This window comes from Colias philodice, chromosome 12, assembly GCF_061535455.1.
Source record: "Colias philodice isolate Cphi_HAF_F1 chromosome 12, ilColPhil1 Martin Lab GWU primary, whole genome shotgun sequence".
Lineage (NCBI taxonomy): Eukaryota > Metazoa > Arthropoda > Insecta > Lepidoptera > Pieridae > Colias > Colias philodice.
This window is the reverse complement of record NC_143097.1, coordinates 3,339,006-3,362,814: the sequence shown is the minus strand read 5'-3', so window position 1 is coordinate 3,362,814 and position 23,809 is coordinate 3,339,006. Positions and strand designations below refer to the sequence as shown.

The 23,809-nt window shown below is 33.5% G+C and overlaps 2 protein-coding genes and 1 long non-coding RNA gene across 5 annotated transcripts in view; 1 reads left to right on the top strand and 2 right to left on the bottom strand.

The window, feature by feature from the left end:
* iPLA2-VIA (calcium-independent phospholipase A2 VIA) overlaps positions 1 to 23,809 on the bottom strand; it is a 217,244-nt gene that overhangs the window by 21,268 nt on the left and 172,167 nt on the right. The gene's annotated exons all lie outside the window — the stretch shown is intronic.
* The window catches only part of LOC149483860 (uncharacterized), a 167,890-nt gene that overhangs the window by 143,568 nt on the left and 513 nt on the right, over positions 1 to 23,809 (bottom strand). For all 3 annotated transcript variants that reach the window (XM_089701316.1, XM_089701317.1, XM_089701318.1), the window contains exons 2-3: positions 11,684 to 11,970; positions 10,432 to 11,338 (exon numbers count right to left, since the gene is read on the bottom strand). In XM_089701316.1, the coding sequence (XP_089557442.1) occupies positions 10,432 to 11,338; positions 11,684 to 11,799 (1,023 nt within the window). In that variant the 5' untranslated portion in view covers positions 11,800 to 11,970. The remainder of the gene's footprint in view (positions 1 to 10,431; positions 11,339 to 11,683; positions 11,971 to 23,809) is intronic.
* Positions 7,451 to 8,755, top strand: LOC149483861 (uncharacterized). Its single transcript, XR_016316442.1, has 3 exons — positions 7,451 to 7,874; positions 8,001 to 8,062; positions 8,137 to 8,755. It is a non-coding gene; the product is annotated as an uncharacterized LOC149483861 (long non-coding RNA).

Sequence of the window (23,809 nt, the reverse complement as noted above, 5' to 3'; positions counted from 1 at the left end):
TTGACTACATTTATCTTTAGTTTTTCTTGTAGTTAATGCTGTGTACATCTTTAATAGGGTCAAGCATTAGAATATTCTTACTTTGTATTTATTATTAAGGAATGATGTATGCGCGATCTGTCGATGTACCCAAATAAATAAATAAATAAATACTCTTCTTCATACAATAGTAAGAGTTGTAAATGGCCAATACAAAGGCTTGCATCACTTACGTCCTACAGCATGAAATAGATATTATTTAAAGAATTTGGAAAGAAAAAGGGGAAGATAAAATGTCGTTTTCGTATTTAGCATTTCAGTATTGCATCAGCTTATATAAACAAAACTGTCAACTACTTACAATACCATTTTAGGGAATTCTGCAACATGTTTTTTAACAGAATCCCATATGGTGGCCTTGTGAAGAAATTTTCCGTAAATACTGTTTACAAAAGGCTCCTTATAAGTACGAATCATGATTTATTATAGAGCAGGCTCCAAGGAGATGTTCGTTTGCAAAAATAGCGGACCTAAATCTGACTTCTGATATATATTGTATAGGTCCCAGACATCCTATAGACAGATGTTGCCAACCAGTTTTGTGGTCCCCCTGCCCGCACCCCGGTAATTAAATATGGCATACAAAGAAAAAAATAAAAATTTCCAAAACATGCCGTGTGGGGTATCAAATGAAAGAACTTATTGAGTAGATCACGAATATATAGCATACTATATACATTTCTTACACTTTCTCTAAGATTTTTTAGAAAATTTACGAAAATGGTCCATTTTTGAGTTAACTTTAAACCACTATAGATTGAAAACTCATGAATATATTTTTTAAATTATTATTTTAAATAATTAACAATAGTCCATTGTTTATGATTCAATAGTTCGTAATATAATATAAGTGAGCTATGTGGTGGATTTGATGAAAATAACTATATACTATATGAACTTGAAAATATACTCGCCATCTTTGAATGCTCCCCCCACTCCCCCATGCAACTATTTCACTGTACGAAATATTGAATCGTAAACAATGGACTATTGTTAATTATTTAAAATAATAATTTAAAAAATATATTCATGAGTTTTCAATCTATAGTGGTTTAAAGTTAACTCAAAAATGGACCATTTTCGTAAATTTTCTAAAAAATCTTAGAGAAAGTGTAAGAAATGTATATAGTATGCTATATATTCGTGATCTACTCAATAAGCTCTTTCATTTGATACCCCACACGGCATGTTTTGGAAATTTTTATTTTTTTATTTGTATGCCATATTTAATTACCGGGGTGCGGGCAGGGGGACCACAAAACTGGTTGGCAACATCTGTCTATAGGATGTCTGGGATCTATACAATATATATCAGAAGTCAGATTTAGGTCCGCGATTTTTGCAAACGAAACTCCACTGAGAGTCCGGTCTATTAAATAAGCTGTTGTTATTTATTACCTACGAGCTGACCCGTGTCAACTTCACTGACCGCCAAACAATATTTTATCGATTGAGCTTCAAATCAGAGTTTCATACAAATTTATCCTACTTTTCTCCAGAACAACATTTCCAGTATACCTAACCCACCTCCTCTAGGTACAAAGGAAAGCTTTTTTATTTGTTACTAGATTTCCGCCCGCGGCTTCGCCCGCGTTTTCAAAGGAAAACCCGCATAGTTCCCGTTCCCGTGGGATTTCCGGGATAAAACCTATCCTATGTGTTAATCCAAGTTACCCTCTATATGTGTGCTAAATTTCATTTTAATCGGTTCAGTAGTTTTTACGTGAAAGAGTAACAAACATCCATACATCCATACATCCATACAAACTTTCGCCTTTATAATAGACTAGATTTCCGCCCGCGGCTTCGCCCGCGTTTGCAAAGGAAAACCCGCATAGTTCCCGTTCCCGTGGGATTTCCGGGATAAAAACTATCCTATGTGTTAATCCAAGTTACCTTCTATATGTGTGCTAAATTTCATTGTAATCGGTTCAGTAGTTTTTACGTGAAAGAGTAACAAACATCCATACATCCATACATCCATACATCCATGCATCCTTACAAACTTTCGCCTTTATAATATATATTAGATTCTATTAGTCCATGATAATAGTATTAAGATTAAGATTCTCGACTGTTTGATACATGATGAAGGTAGATGCAATAAGCATATATGTACTTACTACTTACTTACTCCTCTGGCGCTGAAACCCCAAAGTGGGTCTTGGCCTCTGAGACGAGAACTCTCCATCTTCCCCGGTCCTGAGCGGTCTCTTGCCAATTATTATTGGCTCGTAGCACGCGCAGGTCCGCCTCTACTCGATCGCGCCAGCGATACCTAGGTCGTCCAACCGGCCGTCGGCCCAGGGGTCGCCCCAAGTATGCCCTCTTCAGTCCTCGTTCCTCACCCATTCTTTCTACATGACCGAGCCAACGGAGCCGTTGTGCTTTTATTTCTCCAAGTATATTTGGCTCGGCCATTAGTTTTTCTAGATCGGCATTTGTTCGGACTCTCCAGCTTCCATCCTCTCGTCTGGTGGGACCAAAGATCTTGCGAAGAAGCTTTCTTTCGGTGACTAAAAGCTTGCGTTCTTCAATCTGGGTCAGGGTCCAGGCTTCACACCCATACATAAGTATTGGTCTTATGACCGTTTTGTATATACGCAATTTGGTGTTTTTGCTCAGAAGCCTGGACGCGAGCACCTTATGCAATGCTGCACCACATTTCAGGGTATTTTGGATACGGATATTAATTTCTTCCTCCCTGGAATGTGAGTCAGTTATAGTGCAACCCAGATATCTGAAACTGGCAACTCCTTTGTACGTCGTATCTCCAGCCTGTAGGTCTTGGCGTTGAGCTCGTGTATCTCTATACCGCTTCATGTGGAGATATTCCGTTTTGTTGGCATTGATTTTTAGTCCAACCTTTTCCGCTTCTTCTTTCAAGATACTCGCGGCTTCGCTCACTTCATCGCGGGTTTCACCTAACAATGCGAGGTCATCAGCATACCCAATCACCTTATGCTTTCCATTCAGTGACACTCCCCAATCCAATGCAAGCATTTTACGCAGGATATATTCCAGTACTAAATTGAATAGCACAGGTGACAGGGAATCACCTTGTTTTAATCCGGTGAACACCGCGAAGCCTTCTGTCAGTTCTTTACCTACCCTTACATGCATGCTACTCTCCCCAATAGCCACCTTTATTAGATCCACCAGTTTGATTGGGATACCAAGCTCCTTTAAGATAGCAAAAAGGGCGCCCCTATCAATGCTATCGTATGCCTTCTCGAAGTCCACAAATAGCGCGTGCATGCTCTGAGAATATTCCCACCTCTTTTCCATTATCTGTTTGATAAGGAAAATCTGGTCGATCGTACTTCGGTTCCGACGAAACCCACACTGATAATCGCTGAGAATTCTTTCCGCGTAAGGTTCCAGTCGATCTAGCAGTATGTACGAAAAGATCTTATACGCTGTTGGCAACAGAGCAATCCCGCGGTAGTTGCTACACTTTTTCTTGCTACCCTTCTTGTGGACTGGGCATATTATTCCCGTATTCCAATCTTTCGGCTGTATCTGTTCATCCCATATCTTTCTGAGGACTTCATATAACTTGGATTGCACCACCGCTCCACTTTGCTTCCACACTTCAGAAGGCACGCCGTCAATACCTGGTGCTTTGTTGTTTTTCAGCCGCATAATTGCCTTGTGCACTTCTGCGAATGTGGGAGGAGGTACATCTTCGTAATTGTCATCCTTATCCCTGATGATTTCGGCTTGAGGAGGTGGGCAGTTGAGTAGGCTCTGGAAGTAATCTCGCCATGCCATCTTTATATCCTCGCTGTCGGTGATGAGGTCCCCATTGACGTCCTCCAGTATTTGTGTAGTGGGTTGATAACCTTTTTTTGTGGTTTTCACTTCCTTGTAAAGTTTCCTCGATTCACCAGCGCGTATACAAGTCTCCATATTTTGTATGAGGCCATCGAGATGCTGTCTTTTGGCTCTGCGGATCGCTTTCTTTAGCTGTGAGCCGCATTCCATGTACTTTACGTTCCATTGCCTGTCCTGCTCTGCCAAGATCTTATAATGTCTTTTTTCTACCAATTTGCCTTCACACTCTTGGTTCCACCACTTCCTTCGCTTTTTCCTTTTGACTTTCCCTAAAACTTTAAATCCAATTTCTTTTGTGGTATTCTTTATTTTATCCCATACAATGTCAATGCTTTCCGTAGTATCTAAATCTTTGAATCTATTGCTTAACTCTAATTGAAATGTTTGTTTTATATCCTGTGTTTTTAAATTATCTACATCAATTCTTTCGTCTGCCTTTGGTATGTGTTTTCTTACTGATCTAATTCTAAACTTTAGTTTAATTCCTAACATGTAGTGATCACTGTCACAATCTGCTCCGCGAAAGGTTCTAACATCCTCGATGGTCCTTTTGTGACGCTCATCAATCGCTACGTGATCGATCTGGTTAATGGTGTGTCCATCCGGGGATCGCCAAGTTCCCTTATAAATGTCCTTGTGCGGAAACATAGTGCTTTTGATCACCATAGCTTTGGCTGAAGCAAAACTTATGAGTCTTAACCCATTATCGTTTGAGTTTGCATGTTTGCTATGTAGTCCGATTGTGGGGACATAAATCGTCTCTTGTCCAACTTTGGCATTAAAATCCCCCAGTACTATTTTAATATCGTAGCTAGCTTCGTAGCTTCGAGCTACGAAGCATATATGTACTGCAATTTTATTTGTAATCGAAGATTTTATTTCAATGGATTTAATTTATCTCTTGAAGCTATAAAATATTGATAAAGTCTTAAAAAAAACTCGAAATTACAAAAATTAAAACATTTGTATTTAAATAAATATCTCATGTATGGAATTCCAATACAATCAAAAGTTTCGCCACAGCCACCGAAAACACCACAGTCCACACATACCATCATACAATCGTCAACCAAGTCGACAAGATACAAAAACATATTAACCGCACAGAACTAGTTTTTACCACAGGCTTCGGCCATATAAAGTCTCGTAGACCGTATGAGGCAGTAATATGAAGAGTCGATAATTTACATGCAATTTCATGACATGCCCATATGTGCGCCAGTCTTGACCTGATTGCGAGTCAACTCGTATTAAGGTTATTGCATTGTGTTAAAGTATTTATTTTAATCGCCCAATCAATAAGAAAACGTTTATAATAGTTTGGTAATCATGTATGTAAATTTTGTTTTTATTCATTCGTCTAGTGTGCTGATTATTCATGTTAAGAAATGACATAATTCAACCAATTCCATGTGTTTTTATCTGTTACTAGCGGTCCGCCCCGGCTTCGCCCGTGGTACATATTTACGTTTTCTCTACATAAAAACCATCCTCGTACTTCAAGGAATATAATAACAAAATAATTATCGAAATCGGTTCAGCCGTTCTCGAGTTATGCGCTTACCAACACATTTTGCGATTCATTTTTATATATAAGATTAAATAGGTAATATAAATATAAACATAATATGATTTACTTATAAGCTGACACTATAAATAATTAAATACTGTTATGTTTGTCTTCTATATACTTCCTCCCACATATTTAATCAAATACTATCACTGAGATTAATTAAATGGCTAGCCTAATAATAATATATATTATCCTATCGTATTTCTAATTTCGCAAGTAATTTGAATGGTATATTTACTTTCCGCTTCCTTTACGGAATTTATATTATGTTTACTTTCGAAGTTGTCTTTGAAAGTTCTCATTTTCTTGTTTAGTTTTATTGAGTAAATTATGTGAAATTTTAAACCAATAGGTATACATAATATATACATACATATCTACAATTTAATTATTATTATAGGATAGATAGCAAAAAACATACTTAATATACAATAAACTTAACCTTTTAATTTGGGTGTTTTTATTATAAAATTTTATTTGTCTTATGCCCTACATAGACAATATTAGGTGACACATAATAGTCTATCTGTCCATGAGTCAGACGGATGATCATTTATGGAAAGCTAAGATAATAATAATATAAATTATGGCATTATCATTAAATAAATGTATATGGTTAAGCTTATCTTAGTTTATAATTAAATATTAAACACTATTTATTGGTTTTGATTAGGTCAATTTGTTTTACACTAGTTGTGCCCCGTGGTTTTACCCGAATCCTCCGTTACTATTGGTATTTGCGTGATGATACATGGCCTAAAGCCTTCCTCGATTAAAATAGACTATCTAAGGGTGATATCATTTTTCAAGTTGGACTCGAAGTCAAGGTTAGCGCCTTACAGCAAACAAACTCGTAATCTTTATAGTATTATTATACACATTAAGTTCTATTTGAATAAAAAAGGATACATTACAATTCTCACATTGTAATCTACTCTAATATTATAAAGCTCAAGAGTTTGTTTGTTTGTTTGAACACGCTAATCTCGGGAACTATGGTCCGATTTGAAAAATTCATTCGGTGTTAGATAGCTCATTTATCGAGGAAGGCTATAGGCTATATATCATCACGCTACGGCCAACAGGAGTGGAGCCACGGGGGTGAAACCGCGCGGAGCAGCTAGTGTACACATAAAATGTTATTTTAATAGTTAATTATTTCTATACAATATGTCATAAAACACCAATTCCAACTTTATGAATATTACAATTCCTGCATTACACCTATTGTGAATTTTTTGAACAACTTATTACTTAAACTAGCCATGCAGATACAAAATAATTGTTTCTTTCACTGTATTTTCTTGTTTGATTCTATGCGAGTATTATACATTTAGAAATTAAAGACTTTAACGGATTTCAAATTCTATCACCAATATACAAAAATATAGGCATGGAAGACTACTTTTATAATATAATTATAATTATAATTTATACTTTTATAATTAACTGAAAGTGAAAATTACATACTTATTACTTAATTCAAATATCCTGTTGATAGGTACTTACATATTCTTATGTATAATTAATTTAAAAATATTATTTAATGTACCTACTATCTAATATACATAGGATAGTTTTATGGTTTTAGTTTGGTTCTATTGTTTTTACCATTGTCAAAAACTAATTTAAATTAATTCACACTAATTTGAATTATAATACCTATTACCTAACTTCTATGTACTGCCGCTGTATAAATTAGTTTCACTATATCAAATAAGAACAAAGAATTAACAAATACAATGATTTGTCATCCATTGTTCCTATTATTCTGGCTATCCATATATTATAAGTCTGCTAAATTAAAGGCATTTATACTTTTTTGTGTTAAATCACTACATAGTATATTAAGGTGATGAATTAATTTTTCTAACATTTACGGCCCTTTTTAAACCTTCGTAATTTTTATATTATTAAAGTTGTCGTGATGAAAATTCTTGACAAGAAAGTTCAATAGTAACACAATACGTCTACCGTTTTAGAAACATGATTCCATGATATTTTCTCGATAGAAAAAAAATACAAAGTTCTCATTGTTATTTTTTTATAATCTCTGGCATCTTCAAAATAACAAACGTAAAGTTACGACTTTTTGGATATTAACTATAAAATATACAACCTATACGTCTACCGATTTAGAATTTTGAAATATGCGATGGTTTTGAAATAAACAAGAAATACTTGAAATTAGCGCGCGACCAGCCAATATAGCGAGAGCCGCCCTGTACCTTCCTACCCCGATCGCTGCACGAGTCATTCCCGCTACGGCCGTCACACGGGGAACTTGTGTCGCTCGCGCAATCGTAAAAAAGGGTGACAACACGATAAGACAAAATGAGACAAATGGGGACAATAAAGAAAATAAGAAGAAGAAACATAAAGGTTGGAGGAAAAAGAATGCTTACAATTGTAACAAATTAATGAAGTAAGTTGGTTTTATTTTAAATTTGATGATAATTGTATTATAGACGATGTTTGATATGTACCGCTGTTTTAAGTACATAACGAATGTGTAAGATATTTTCATTTATAGCATAGATAATCTTTTCAGAAATCCGGAATCCAGAAGGAAAATAAACCCACTGATTGTTCACAATGTGAACCCACTCCTTCGTAAGTACCTTTATTCAGTCAAAAATGTATGTTATCAACGTTCTACTGGTTTTATCGCATGATTCCATTTTTAGCAAAAATCAACAAAGTGCAAAGAAATAAAAAATCATGGTGAACTTAGTGGAAGTATGGCGGACATAATATGGAACAGGAGCTCATTGGAGTAGTATTATATTTAAAAAAAATACGAAATAATTTCAAGAATTACATTTCTTAGAAGGTGGTAGATAAGTATGTTGTATAAAGAATTTGATGTTGATATTTATTTCATTTATACTTAGTACACCAGTGCGGGAAATTGCTTAGTAATAAAACAGGTTTATATTCATATTTACATAGTAATGTGAGTTTTCATTTCGAAAAATTTTGTGTAAGTATATTAAATTGAGTTCCTGGGTGATCTGGAAACACAATTGGGCCCGGAAGATGGCGCTGCAGTCACTCCTCTTAATGACATGAACCGATTTGGATGAATATTTGTGTGCACATTTCATTTTTGTGGGATGATTGGTTGATTCGCTTTCACATTAGCTAATATTATGTATTTTTGTTGTAAACTTAATTTAATGTTTATAATACATTATTATTGGTATAAATAAGCCAGTGTTCGTCTCACATTGCTGTACCTGCCTACCTACCCTACCAGGGCCTAACTTTGTTCTGGCTATTTTATTTTGATTATTTGTAATGAATAATTAATATTATAATAGAGTGCAAAAAATAAATACATGCGTCAATATTATATTTTGTGTTTTTTTTTAAACAATTTTTTTATTTAAAAAAATATCATTCCGACCGCGGCTTTGCCCGCGTGGAATTAGGTTATATCGTGAATCCTGTTTTATCCCACAGAAGTGTTCAGTTCGGATAAAAAGTATCCTATGTGTAAATCCAGGCAATTAGCTTTATTTTATCAAAATTGGTAATGTAGTCTTGACGTGATTAAGTAACAACTAACAAAAAAATATACAAATTAACATCCAAAGTTTCGCATCAGTTTTACTGTATTAGTGATATCTTCCACTCTTGACTTTGACTGAGAAGAATTAGGGTTTATAACTTCTTTCAGAAATAGTACCTTTCATTTCTGGGCATGATGTAATATCTACGTCAGCATCAAATTCTATCTAAATCAATTCAGTAGTCCGCGTTATTGAGTACCATTTCATTTTTTCAGAGTAACAATATTTTTTGTTATTTTAAAGATTATTTATAACCTGTATTATTTTGTAATAAAGTAAACATTACGAAATAATAATAATTAATAATTATTAATAATGTCTAAGTAGTTGTTGGAAAGAAGATTATTTGTTTATTAGCAAGAAAATAAAACCAATAAATCAACAATTGAATAAATGTATAACAATATTATAACTGTATGACGACTCCATACATGTTTGTCCCGAGTCGGCCAGCGGCAGCGCGGCGAGTTTGCAAGAATGACTTCGCGCACACCGGCGTTCGCGATAGCGAGCTATTAGACTCCGCCCGCCAAGCAGTGGATTTTTTTTTTGTGTATCGTCTTAAAAGAAAGTTGCTTTCTCTGTCCCTATGTCCCTACTCCCTGTCCCTTTGTATGCTTAAATCTTTAAAACTACGCAACGGATTTTGATGCGGTTTTTTTTTAATAGATTGATTGATTCAAGAGGAATTTTTTTGTATATAGTTTATTTGGTTTTAGACAAAGCGGGCGAAGCCGCGGGCGGTAAGCTAGTATTTTATATAAGCAACTAGATTTTCGCAGCAGATTCCTCCGGGTTATCAAAGGAAATTCTAATGAACACATATCACTTGATTACTTTCTTACTACAATAAACAAAATATTTGAAACAGTAATAAAAATTATTTTACCTATTGAATACTTTTACTAATATTAGAGTACTACAACTAAATTATAGATATACATAATAGGCTATGCTAGTTTAATTTAATTTACATAAACATTTTGGACTTTTGGTCATAAGTTTGTTGTACTACTTTTAACACATTCGTTGCCGTTGCCTATAGTGATGGCAATTTATCAACACATTGTTTTTGTTTTATCATATTATGTTACTCAATCACACTTAAAACTACATAATATTATATACTTATTTGCAAAATATACTACTACTACTACTATTATTGTACTAATATAAAAAAGAGCATGTGTGCCGAGCACAGGTGTCAGAAGTGAAACTTCTTTGGAAAGATTCAAAGATACCAAAATCGTCGCCTTACGACATGACGTGACAGTATTACAATGACGTGACCTTGAAATAAAATTACCCTCAACGCGCCTAAAGAAGTTTCACTTCAAAAAAATATGTATTAACTATGTATGTACTTAAATTGATGATTTTTTTAATTTAAATAGTGTCTAATCTTACCGAATCATTAGCGCTGCTAATCCCCGTATCGGCGAGCAAATCTTCAAACAATATATCAGCTTCGCACGGTGAACATAAACTACTGAACAACTCACTGAACCTTTCCACTTTTCGTATACACACAGCCCCTAACAAACCCACTTCATTCACTTTTGGCACATCACCAACATTATCTACTCTCACATTATTGGATATGTCTACAAACTCTTCTTTAACTATCGGAATGTTGCTTGTATTGCTATGCTTGAGCTCTGATGTATCCACACGTAAAATCTCTTCTATATTGCTATCGCCGTCTCGCTCAACGAGGTCTTTATATAAGTCTTCAAAATTATCCTTCTCTAAGCTGGTCGAAATATTTTTATCACCAAGTATATCGTTAAAAACTTCATCAACATTATTGAGGTCCTCCTTTAAACTAACTAATTTCGTTTCAGTCACTATTTTTTGTCTAGTCGTTGTATCTATTTTAGAATTCGCTTTCACGTCAATATTCTTTCCTTTAGGACTACTAACTAATAAATTGCTTTTGTCTTTTTCTAAAATATTTTTTTTATTGGAATGTTTCGTTCTAATAGCACCATTTTCTTTTGCTGAAGCGGTCGACGCGTTCTTTAAATTCTCCTTTTCGTGGCTTTGTTTTCTGTGTGTGAGAATGCGAGATTTATCTCTGGGTGACTTCGCTTTGTCTTCGTCTACCAGCGATTGTACGGAGGAACTTCTATTAGTCTTCTTTGGGGACGTGTTGCTGTCTGATTGGCTTGCGGCAGCTCTCAACCGAGAAGTACGGGTAGTTCTTATAGGCACTGAAGTGGAAGCTGTGTTGAGGTTCAGCTCTGAGGAAGACTGGAGACAGGTGGCATTATTCTCCAAAGGCGCTCGAGCAGCTGCTGGTTTTCTGGGGCGCCTGAAATAAGACGAATATATGTTTCATTAAAATTAATCTTACAATACATTCATATTAATGTTACGCAACTAATAGAAAGTTATTTTCTCGCCTTTTACATCTTTATAAAAATCGCAATTCATTTTCGAAGGCTAGTCTACTTAATACTCAACCAGATTAACATAAATAGATACAAATTATCTGTCTATTATGTGTCCGAAAATAAACAGCTGATAAGATTTGAATTAATTATATCAGATAAATGTAGTGCTAACACAAAGCTTGTATACATGCTGGATTTAAAGATAGAAATTTATATTATCAGCAGTCGTCAAGTTAATAATATCAAAACAATTCAACAAGTACCTTTCAGTGACATTAGCGGAGAACAGAGTCGCCGTCCTAGCTGTGAGCTGTCGCCTCCGTTCCTCCTTGTACTTCTGGATCCTCGCCGCGCGGGCCTCATCCGGGGACTGGCTCATTGTGACCTCCGAATGTCACGTGCGCCACCAGCTGCCGAATACCGTCGCTTGGGCGCTCTTGTATGTGGTCTGGAGTAAATCTAGCATGGCGGCATCAAGCACGCGATAGGGCGGAATTGTTGGCAGTGACGAGTGGCTGGAGGTAGGTAGCTTCGATGGCGCGTGCAATATCTGGAAATAATTAGAATTTTATTGAGCATAATATGTTAAATAATTTTATTAATGAAACGCAATCTACTTAAAATATATTTACATTGAAATAAACACGTAACATGATATCGTTAAACTCAAAATATTGCTTATTAAAATGAGCCAATATTCTGCAACACTATACCAGTCTGAAGCCAAATTAACACGAGGTCAATACGTCGATTCAGGTAGATCGCGTTACAATTTTTGAGTACCACAATAATTCGGTTTGCATTGCGGCCGACCGCATAACAGAACTCTGATGACGGGCGTGAAATTCGATGCAGATATCACGTTATGCGTGACAGCCACCAGAGTGATCGTAAGGTCGACAAAACGCAGAATAGAACAATACTGTGTGCGCGTTCGATTGATCGCGATGCGCTTTTGGTGGCATCGCCTTTGTTCCATTGTTAGTTTCTCCTAGTAACGCCTGAGAACTGTGATACAACGATTGTTTTAATGCATACCTGTTAGGTTACGCACGTCGTGAACCGCAGAGTTTACTAAACTATGCCATACAATAATATTATTATAATGAGAGGCCTTGTTAACAATTCCATTCAGAAAAAGGACTATACAAGACTTTTTTTCTTCCTTAGTTTTTTAAATAACCTATTTGCCAATATACGTAGAGGTATCTGTCTAAATCACCTTCCTGTATTTTAATACTTGTACCTATAGCATTATGTATTCAATAACTAGTTATTGTCGTTACAAAAAAGCGAAAAATGCGTCAGAATTCCGTCCCCGTACAATATTTTCTATATTATGTCGGTATTCTATTGAATACTTACTCAACAATACTATGTATCATAATAATGTAATCTATACACTTTCTTATCCAACTAGTCTTATCAGTATTGCCCTATAAAATAATATTTTGTATTACATTATAAGGATGCATGCCTAATCTCTTTTTAATCACATCGATCGGCTATAAACAAGATATTCTTGGGCTAGCAGATAGCGATAGCACATTTATATGGCTTCTAGTACAATTTATAATGTATGGTCTATGCATGAATATGACCTATCATATTCATATTCATTCATTCTAGTTCCTTAACTAATCTTAAATTACCAGCAGCTACGATATTCTGCAACCGAGTCGAGTTCATGTTACATGAATGAAATGCTAACCAGAACATATAGCTAGTTATTTTATATGACCTAATTAGTAAAACATATAAAAAGAAACCTTATAAAATACAATAATAATAGTAACCAAGCATCTCTTAAAATCAGATAGGTAGTGCAAATTCTCTTCGAACGACATCTTTACTGTTATAAGAGAACTGAACACAGCAGTTCCTCGACAATAAGCCTTGATTTATAAGTTAGATAACCTCAAGATAACACTGTATTATGTTAATGATTCAATAATATATTATTCCATCCGTAGCAAATCATGATAACTGCAATTCGTTTTACAATGTGAGGTTGTTTACATTACACGATTTCATAGGTATAGGTGCTTAATGCTTATGTTATGAACTCTCTGAAATGCAAAATGAGAAACAAAACAACTACTTCATGATAGGCGCTATAATATTATCAATGCGGATAGAGTTATATCGCGAATACGGTATTTCATTTTATAATAATTTGTAATTAGTATATATTTTATTTGCAGGTAATGAACTGTTACATTCTTACATAATTTTAGTTTGTGTAGTTAAGCTTGCTTTCATTTAATTTAAACCAATCAGAAAATTATCGAGTTTGTAATGAAAATATTGCCAACAATTTTTTTACGTAATTACGAATTAACGTTAAGCAATTTTTTAATTAGACATGTTCTTATTTCCGGACGTCCGACTTCTTGACCACAACGCGTGTAACTTTAGTTTTTCTTTTCTGCAATTCTTTGATCGTAATAATTATAATTTATTAATACGATAAATTATAATACATTTATATAATAATTTCAATCACGTAGCACATTATACACACAAGTGTAATAAGCCTCACATCGCGTATAAAGCACATGAAGTGAAACATTTTTTCACTCTATACGATCACGTACATTTCTCACAGCCTAATTCACACGTCTCCATAAAGCCGGGTATCCACTTAGGTTCGCCGTGGTTTGCGAACGCGCCCGCTCCGCAAACCAAACATAATGGATACGTCGTGATCGCGGAGCGCGACTGGAGCACGATCGGAGCACAGCGGAGCGCTCCGGAAGCGGTTTTTTGCGCGAACTCAAAGGGGAGCGCAGTTTGTTCGTGGACGCGAGCGTGTGTTTGTTAAGTTCGCGAACATGGAGTGGTCCGATGAAATGATGAATATATGCATTATTTCATTATTTCTTCTTCCCTTATTTATATTACCTTGCCAAAATTGAGGAGGTTGTTTGTATTCCATCACAATATAATGTATCAAAATATAAGCTGCACTTCCTACTAATTCTGGAGACGGCATGTTTGCACCGACCGTCTGTCGTGTGTCTACTGGAAACCGGAGCGCGGAATTTAGCGCTCCGACAGGAGCACTGATGTTGCAGCCTAAGTGTGTACACTATACACGTTCACGTTCGCGGAGCACACATTGTTCGCAATCCACGGCGAACCTAAGTGGATACCCGGCTTAAGGCATCGATAAGCATCTCCGACATCCAGCGCTGCAGCGCTTAGTCAAAGTATTTCTCTCGTGCATGTTAATCTTGCAGCGTTGTAAATCGCTTTATTTAACACAGAGATCCGCATAGCGAGCAATGAACGTGCATTTAAATCATGCAAGATAAATAGCGCAGAAAATAAAAGTTGTAGGTACATTATCAAAATACGAGTTTGTCATGAAGGTGCGGTGTATCATTCACGAATACAAAGTTCATAATATTGTCGTATGACTCATATTTTGTTATAATTTTCTATATTGTAATCGAATTGCGGTTAAGTCATGGCAAGTCATAATCAAGTTCAGTGGCTATATACGAACAAACGCATCAACGCTTATAATAAAACGCAACATCTACAAACATACAAGCTCACATACACCTACGATACGATAACATTTTATGTAGTAGTTTCATCGACTATGACGAAGGACTTAATTTAAAATTAATGTAGAGTTATCTCGTATTCTGTGCCTATAGAATCGCGTTACTTTGCTATTACTTACCCTCTGTAAAACTGTTCCTATCTCAGTTTGTTTCACTAATCATTACTATTGTTGTTGAAATTATGCAATCAGCATAATAGTGAGTACATTCTGTACGAAAAAGATTTAATTGACAATAGGACATGTATAACCTACAGTGTATTACATACCCTACCGAAAACTTCGAATACTTACCTACTAACGTAATGAAAAAAGTTCAATTGTTAATTTATTTAAATAAAAACAAGAACCAAATGCATGACTCTACTTTATATAACAAGCTAAAGAACGTGTGCACAAAAAATAAGTCTATAATATCATTTTAGTAAACTTGACTAGAACTTTTCATCCTTACAAAAGAAAATAAAGAAATGCCACCTTCATATTATCCTTATGATCACGTGTTGTTTTCCCTAACCCATTTTGTATGCCAAAACATGACGAACAAAGCAAATCTGTCCAGCAACCAACGTGACAGCTCACTGCGATAATTGTATTCGTCAATATTTATGGTTCCAATGCAAATACTGACGCAAATGCTGGAAAAGAACTTTCCTTGCCGCAGCTGTTTAGTTAATGACCTGACGACCTAGAAGCTGTTACGTGCCTGATAACGTGTAACTGATTAAATCAGCCATAGAATATTAAAACATATTCGATAAAATATACGTTACGCTGCAAATTTATACCATCATACATTCATGTCTTGATAGAATTGCCATTCATTATTATAACAACAGTAACAACATTTTCAATTACACATTACGAAGCACAACTTCATTTCAAAGCATAAATTATTAAGTGTAGCCGTCGTTATTGCACACTACGGATTATAGCATATAGTTATAGCACACAGCGCCTACCATAAATATATCAACCCGGTTCGACTCATACATCAGTTTTTATTTTAATAAAAGAGCATGCAACGAGACACGTCAACTTGACCTTTGCAATTCTGAGAACACCTCGCAATATCGCTTTAGAATAACCGCGTATACGTTTTTATTGACTTAATTTAACGTTAAATTTCGAGGAAATGAATTAATTTTACCAGGAAATATACACATGTCACCGAACTAACTGTAAACAGTGTATGTGACTAATTATCATATAGATGTAATTATGTACACGCGATAACAATAGGTAACTATAAACACATGTTGAATGTCGATAGATTAAACATCTGCTCAAAACCAAGCGACCAATAATTCTCGATTTGTTTATTAGATTGATGCGTCCCTGACATCTTCGTGATGAATAAGGAATTAAATTGCGTGAATGGATACTGTCGTCGCCTTAATAAATCGGATTAAGTTTGTTGCAAAATTTATACGGAGGTTAAATTAAATTGATTGTTACGATGTTATTAGTATTCATTTTTTGCTATTATATTATTACTTGAAATGTTTTTACATTTATTTAAGCAGTATTTTGCTAAGTATGCTTGAAACGAATACGGATAATATTCTCTTCATCAGAATATTATGTACACTTCGCGAAGATGTTTAGAACACGATACAAAGTAAATGCAATTTACAAGCAACTACACCAATAAAAATAAAGACAATTTTGACAAAGATTCACGGTAGAGTATCTGCACACTGCAGGTACAATTTTTCATCGCATCTGAATTGAAAAGAGGTCAAGCGGATAGCGAAATATTTTAAGCTGCATTGTTTTTGAAATGTGGTCTTGGGGTTAAAGTAATATACAGTATACACCGCACTTCGCTTCGAGTAAATAAATGTAAGGTCGGACCGGATTTTATTGAAAGCCAGTTTCACTTTAGCGATCCTTTATACAAGGACTGGCCTTATTGGATCCTTTTCGATGTATTGATTTAGAAGTTTGTACCGACTAACCCAAGAACACAGCCAATAATGAGGGCGAGACATAAAGCATGTACCTACTAACTCTACATGATTGTGACGCCACAGATAACACAGAGATAAAAGAAAAATATTTTAAGGTTAATAAGAAGACTATCAAGACAATAATTAACTGTCTATAAAACCATATTAGACATTATTAAATAAAACGGTTTCGCGTCGAGATACTGACGCGTTAGAGCCATCACGTGTCTATGCAAATTATATATGTCGTGGAAGAGAAAACTAAAAAACTTTCATAAAATCGGATTGATGCGCAGATCTAAATGTACATATATTTGCATGCAATCGACCTTATTGTGAAGCAATTATTTACAACACTTATTGTTATTATTTATTAGTTAAGTTTTTGTAAGATAAACACTTCAAGGAAAATGATTCACGATGACTGACTTGTAGCGTTTTGCTTCAATAAAATTATTATAATTTTCATTATAATTGTTCACTTCTAACTCTTCTAGATAAAAAGTTTGAAAACAGATGCATCAGAGGCGACAGATGATTCAACTCGTCCCGGATTCCTATTTTTAGTGCCAATGACAATAATTTTAAATAATTTGGAAAATCCAAAAGTGCACGCCTCATAATTTTTTTTTAATAAATATTTTTTAATTATTATTTTAAATTTGTTTATTTAATAACAATTAAACCACATCGAATCAGACCCTGAAAAATGAAAGGGTTCTATTCCTGAGCATACTCAAGCGTAAGAGAAAAAAAAAGACTCGATTAGTAAAGTATTTCGGTCGCTATCGTGTTAACAAGAAAAAGGATCCGCACATACAGACACACGGACGTCCAAGACAGAACTTTTTTAAACTGTTTTTTAACTAGTTTAAATAACAAAAATGACATCAAAAATATCATGAACGTTAAAAATAGTGTTTTTTCTTAATATGTGTGTGTATGTATTATCTTACAAGTGCAATGTATGATACATAAAGACATTTTAAGTTTGAAAAATCAGATGTTTTGCGCGAAGTGACAGTAGTAGGTACCCACCTCAACGCTTCGCTTATGAGGCGTGCAATTAACACATTTTTTGCGAACACATTGTTGGAGTATAAGTAAATTTATTCGAAACCTTTCTAAAACTTTCCGAGACTGCAAAACAATTTATTACCTACTTGTAAATTTATAATTAATATAAATTAAAACATAACAGCATTGTTATTTATAAAAAAATGCAGCGAATGATATAATTAAGATACGTAACACGTGATATTAACCGTCGTTTAAACTATACAGGACTCTATCGCCATAATATCACGAAGGCGAATAAACCTGACACAATGCATTATATTGAGAAACAATCAAGTTCATCGACATGAGCTATTTAAGTACTGGACGTGTCGGTTTGAGCCGTTTAAATATTCATAACGTTTAAGGTCATGTCTAGTAACGGTCACATTTATCATAGCTGATAACATTTCACGGCTATAAATAAATAAAATTAAGAATCCCGCGTATGTTAGTTGCGGCACGTATGGTATTCATAAAGGCATCCTCGATGTAAGCTATGTTCTTCCTACAAGTTTATACCGTTGCTGCGGGCACCGCTATTTCAAATTCTCGCTACCGAGATACAAAAAGTGATTAAGCCTTTGGAAAGGTATCCAAACAAGGGCGTAAAATATCTCGTTTTACCTGATTCAGCAGCTTTAGCTTTCTCTCGATTATACTAATCGATTCAAATCGTTTGCAATTTATCGGTGTCGCAGATAAAAATTGCATTAACAACCAGCTCCGTCACGCTGGAACCCGCTTTAAAAAAACCTTACTTTTTTTCAGCCTATTTTACCTACAAACGATGCTAATAAATGTAGTATAGGTCAATTTTTTGTAGTCTTATTAGTTACTTAGAAAACATCATTGATATCGTTCGAAGTAAAAAATATAAATAATAGCGTGTTGATTAGTTTTGGAATGGGTTCCAAATTGATTGTAGTTTATTGTAGTGGCAAGAAAATTCTTTATTTGCGTTGTTTTATCTCAAATTATTGCAAGAAGGTCACAATAACAAGATTTAAAAAAATAAATAACACTTGTTCAAAAACTACAAACGATGCCAATAAATGTAGTATAGGTCAATTTTTTGTAGTCTTATTAGTTACTTAGAAAACATCATTGATATCGTTCGAAGTAAAAAATATAAATAATAGCGTGTTGATTAGTTTTGGAATGGGTTCCAAATTGATTGTAGTTTATTGTAGTGGCAAGAAAATTCTTTATTTGCGTTGTTTTATCTCAAATTATTGCAAGAAGGTCACAATAACAAGATTTAAAAAAATAAATAACACTTGTTCAAAAACTACAAACGATGCCAATAAATGTAGTATAGGTCAATTTTTTGTAGTCTTATTAGTTACTTAGAAAACATCATTGATATCGTTCGAAGTAAAAAATATAAATAATAGCGTGTTGATTAGTTTTGGAATGGGTTCCAAATTGATTGTAGTTTATTGTAGTGGCAAGAAAATTTTTTATTTGCGTTGTTTCATCTCAAATTATTGCAAGAAGGTCACAATAACGAGATTTAAAAAAATAAATAACACTTGTTCAAAAACTACAAACAATGTAGTTGATTGTAGCTAAACTCATATGTTTGTAGTGGCTGCTGAACCCCTGTAAGCAATAAAAAACAAAAAATTTAGTGTTCAATAAGTTAATATATTCAAAACAATTATGAGCCTTGGATTTCGTGTCGTTTGTAGTTTTAGAAAAAAAAAATATTCATGCTCATACATACATCTTCGCACACGTGCGTGTTTGTGTATGCGTGTGGGAGTTTCGTAATTTAGTGTACATTAAATTGCACATGATATATGTTAAAAAAAAAGAGTTGGCTATCTTTAATGTTCAGTAGTTTGCTGTTCAATGTTACAAAGTCACTTAATAATCCGAAACTGCTGAGACGACAAAAGTAATTAAAATGAAATAATGGATAAATTCCATCCGAAACGAAAAAAAAATTGGAATTAATATTGTCATATATCGTTTATTGTAGTGCTGGTAAAATAATTTATCCTCTAAAATAACTTCAAGAAAAATCAGATAAAACTAGCCAAATTGTAGTGGTATAATAAAATGACACTGGCATAAAAACTACAAACGATATGAACAATTGTCACAGTACCTTTATATTTGTATGTCTTGCTTATTACTGATTATAAGTGCGAATGAATAAATCTACTTAGTGTTTGATAGAGTGATACATTTTAAGACGTTAGAAAACAGAAAAAGAAATCGTTCGTAGTTTCACAGTTTGTCTTCCGACAGCATACCTTTATATGTATATGGACATTACCGATTAAATATAAGCGTGCGTACACAAGTTTACAGTTACTATAGTGCATACAGTAAATGTAGCATCGATTATACCTCAAAATATAAATTCAAAATCGTTGAACTTACAAGTATGTGCTGTTTTTCGTATTAAAAAATAATGACAGCCAACTATACACGGACTTTCGTAAGTATTGAAAACTTGAGCTGCAAATGAGTTGAATTTTTAATTATAATTTCTGAAAGTGTAAAACTTTTTGATAATTGAAAATTGTTAATCAATAATCAGAGAGTAATTGTTAGTATTTTTAACAACAGCTACGATACAGTTGAAGAATCGTATACTACAAACGATTTTATAAACTGTAGAGCTTTTTGAAGACTAAAAATTGGTTCATCGAAAGCCTTATACTGCGTTTATAGTGATTCAAGAGCAAAAAAATATTTCTTTTTTATTTATTTTTATCTACAAACGATGCTGATGAATGTAGTATAGGTCAATTTGTTGTAGTCTTATTAGTTACTTACGGCCGAAATTAATATTCAATCCAATCTAATATCTGCAGATTTTCGATCGAAAATGTGATCCAGATTTTAAGTTAAGTGTGCCAATAAACAATCCGTGGATAAACTACAATCAATTTGGAACCCATTCCAAAACTAATCAACACGCTATAATTTATATTTTTTACTTCGAACGATATCAATGATGTTTTCTAAGTAACTAATAAGACTACAAAAAATTGACCTATACTACATTTATTGGCATCGTTTGTAGTTTTTGAACAAGTGTTATTTATTTTTTAAAATCTTGTTATTGTGACCTTCTTGCAATAATTTGAGATAAAACAACGCAAATAAAGAATTTTCTTGCCACTACAATAAACTACAATCAATTTGGAACCCATTCCAAAACTAATCAACACGCTATTATTTATATTTTTTACTTCGAACGATATCAATGATGTTTTCTAAGTAACTAATAAGACTACAAAAAATTGACCTATACTACATTTATTGGCATCGTTTGTAGTTTTTGAACAAGTGTTATTTATTTTTTTAAATCTTGTTATTGTGACCTTCTTGCAATAATTTGAGATAAAACAACGCAAATAAAGAATTTTCTTGCCACTACAATAAACTACAATCAATTTGGAACCCATTCCAAAACTAATCAACACGCTATTATTTATATTTTTTACTTCGAACGATATCAATGATGTTTTCTAAGTAACTAATAAGACTACAAAAAATTGACCTATAATACATTTATTAGCATCGTTTGTAGGTAAAATAGGCTGAAAAAAAGCAAGGTTTTTTTTAAAGAGCGTTTGTAGTTTTTGAACAAGTGTTATTTATTTTTTTAAATCTCGTTTTTTTAAATCAACAGATTTTTTTAAATCAACACGCTATTATTTATATTTTTTACTTCGAACGATATCAATGATGTTTTCTAAGTAACTAATAAGACTACAAAAAATTGACCTATACTACATTTATTAGCATCGTTTGTAGGTAAAATAGGCTGAAAAAAAGTAAGGTTTTTTTAAAGCGGGTTCCAGCGTGACGGAGCTATAAACCTCCAAATCTCGAAAAAATGCTTTGTTCCCTTCCCTTCAAACCCGAAAACCTCCGTTACTTGAAATCTTGACCCTCTGTTAGTCGAAATTATCACCGAGTCCTTTCAAGCCATTTTGGTACATATTTTCACTCTTTAACTCGAAAAATTAAATTTGACCTCTGTATCTCGAACATAGCGACGTTTTATTTTACAACCTTTATAAATTATAACTTGATCATATGGAATTTATTACATCTTTTGTTCGAACAAAAATAAGTTACCGACTTTAACAACTTGCCGACAGTGCAAGTACACTATTGTTTCTTAGAAAAAATTTTAGGAGTATACGATAATAAATTTATCCATCAGAAGAAGAAGAATTTTCTGCTCTTTATAGATTAGACAATGCTAGAGAACAACCAAATTATCTAAAGCAAAAAATAAATAAATACTGACTTTATTTAATGCCATATTTTTTATTTTAAACTGATTTGAAATAATGTTGATTTGTAATCAATAAAAACATGTTTGTCACCTCTGCAAGTTGAATTTTAATGTACTTTACCTCTCTAACTCAAAATTTATAAGAATAAAACTCAAACTCTTTATGTCGAATCAAAATCCGCCTAAGTCGAAATCCTCCATAAGTTGAAAACTCTATAACTCGAATTTTTTGGCGTCTCCCTTGATATTCGACTTATAGAGGTGCTACTGTATTAAGATTGTAAAGTGTGATATAGCTTTGACGCGGTAGGTACACATAAAATGAAAAACTAATCAACACGCTATTATTTATATTTTTTACTTCGAACGATATCAATGATGTTTTCTAAGTAACTAATAAGACTACAAAAAATTGACCTATACTACATTTATTGGCATCGTTTGTAGTTTTTGAACAAGTGTTATTTATTTTTTAAAATCTTGTTATTGTGACCTTCTTGCAATAATTTGAGATAAAACAACGCAAATAAAGAATTTTCTTGCCACTACAATAAACTACAATCAATTTGGAACCCATTCCAAAACTAATCAACACGCTATTATTTATATTTTTTACTTCGAACGATATCAATGATGTTTTCTAAGTAACTAATAAGACTACAAAAAATTGACCTATACTACATTTATTGGCATCGTTTGTAGTTTTTGAACAAGTGTTATTTATTTTTTTAAATCTTGTTATTGTGACCTTCTTGCAATAATTTGAGATAAAACAACGCAAATAAAGAATTTTCTTGCCACTACAATAAACTACAATCAATTTGGAACCCATTCCAAAACTAATCAACACGCTATTATTTATATTTTTTACTTCGAACGATATCAATGATGTTTTCTAAGTAACTAATAAGACTACAAAAAATTGACCTATAATACATTTATTAGCATCGTTTGTAGGTAAAATAGGCTGAAAAAAAGCAAGGTTTTTTTTAAAGAGCGTTTGTAGTTTTTGAACAAGTGTTATTTATTTTTTTAAATCTCGTTATTGTGACCTTCTTGCAATAATTTGAGATAAAACAACGCAAATAAAGAATTTTCTTGCCACTACAATAAACTACAATCAATTTGGAACCCATTCCAAAACTAATCAACACGCTATTATTTATATTTTTTACTTCGAACGATATCAATGATGTTTTCTAAGTAACTAATAAGACTACAAAAAATTGACCTATACTACATTTATTGGCATCGTTTGTAGTTTTTGAACAAGTGTTATTTATTTTTTTAAATCTTGTTATTGTGACCTTCTTGCAATAATTTGAGATAAAACAACGCAAATAAAGAATTTTCTTGCCACTACAATAAACTACAATCAATTTGGAACCCATTCCAAAACTAATCAACACGCTATTATTTATATTTTTTACTTCGAACGATATCAATGATGTTTTCTAAGTAACTAATAAGACTACAAAAAATTGACCTATACTACATTTATTGGCATCGTTTGTAGTTTTTGAACAAGTGTTATTTA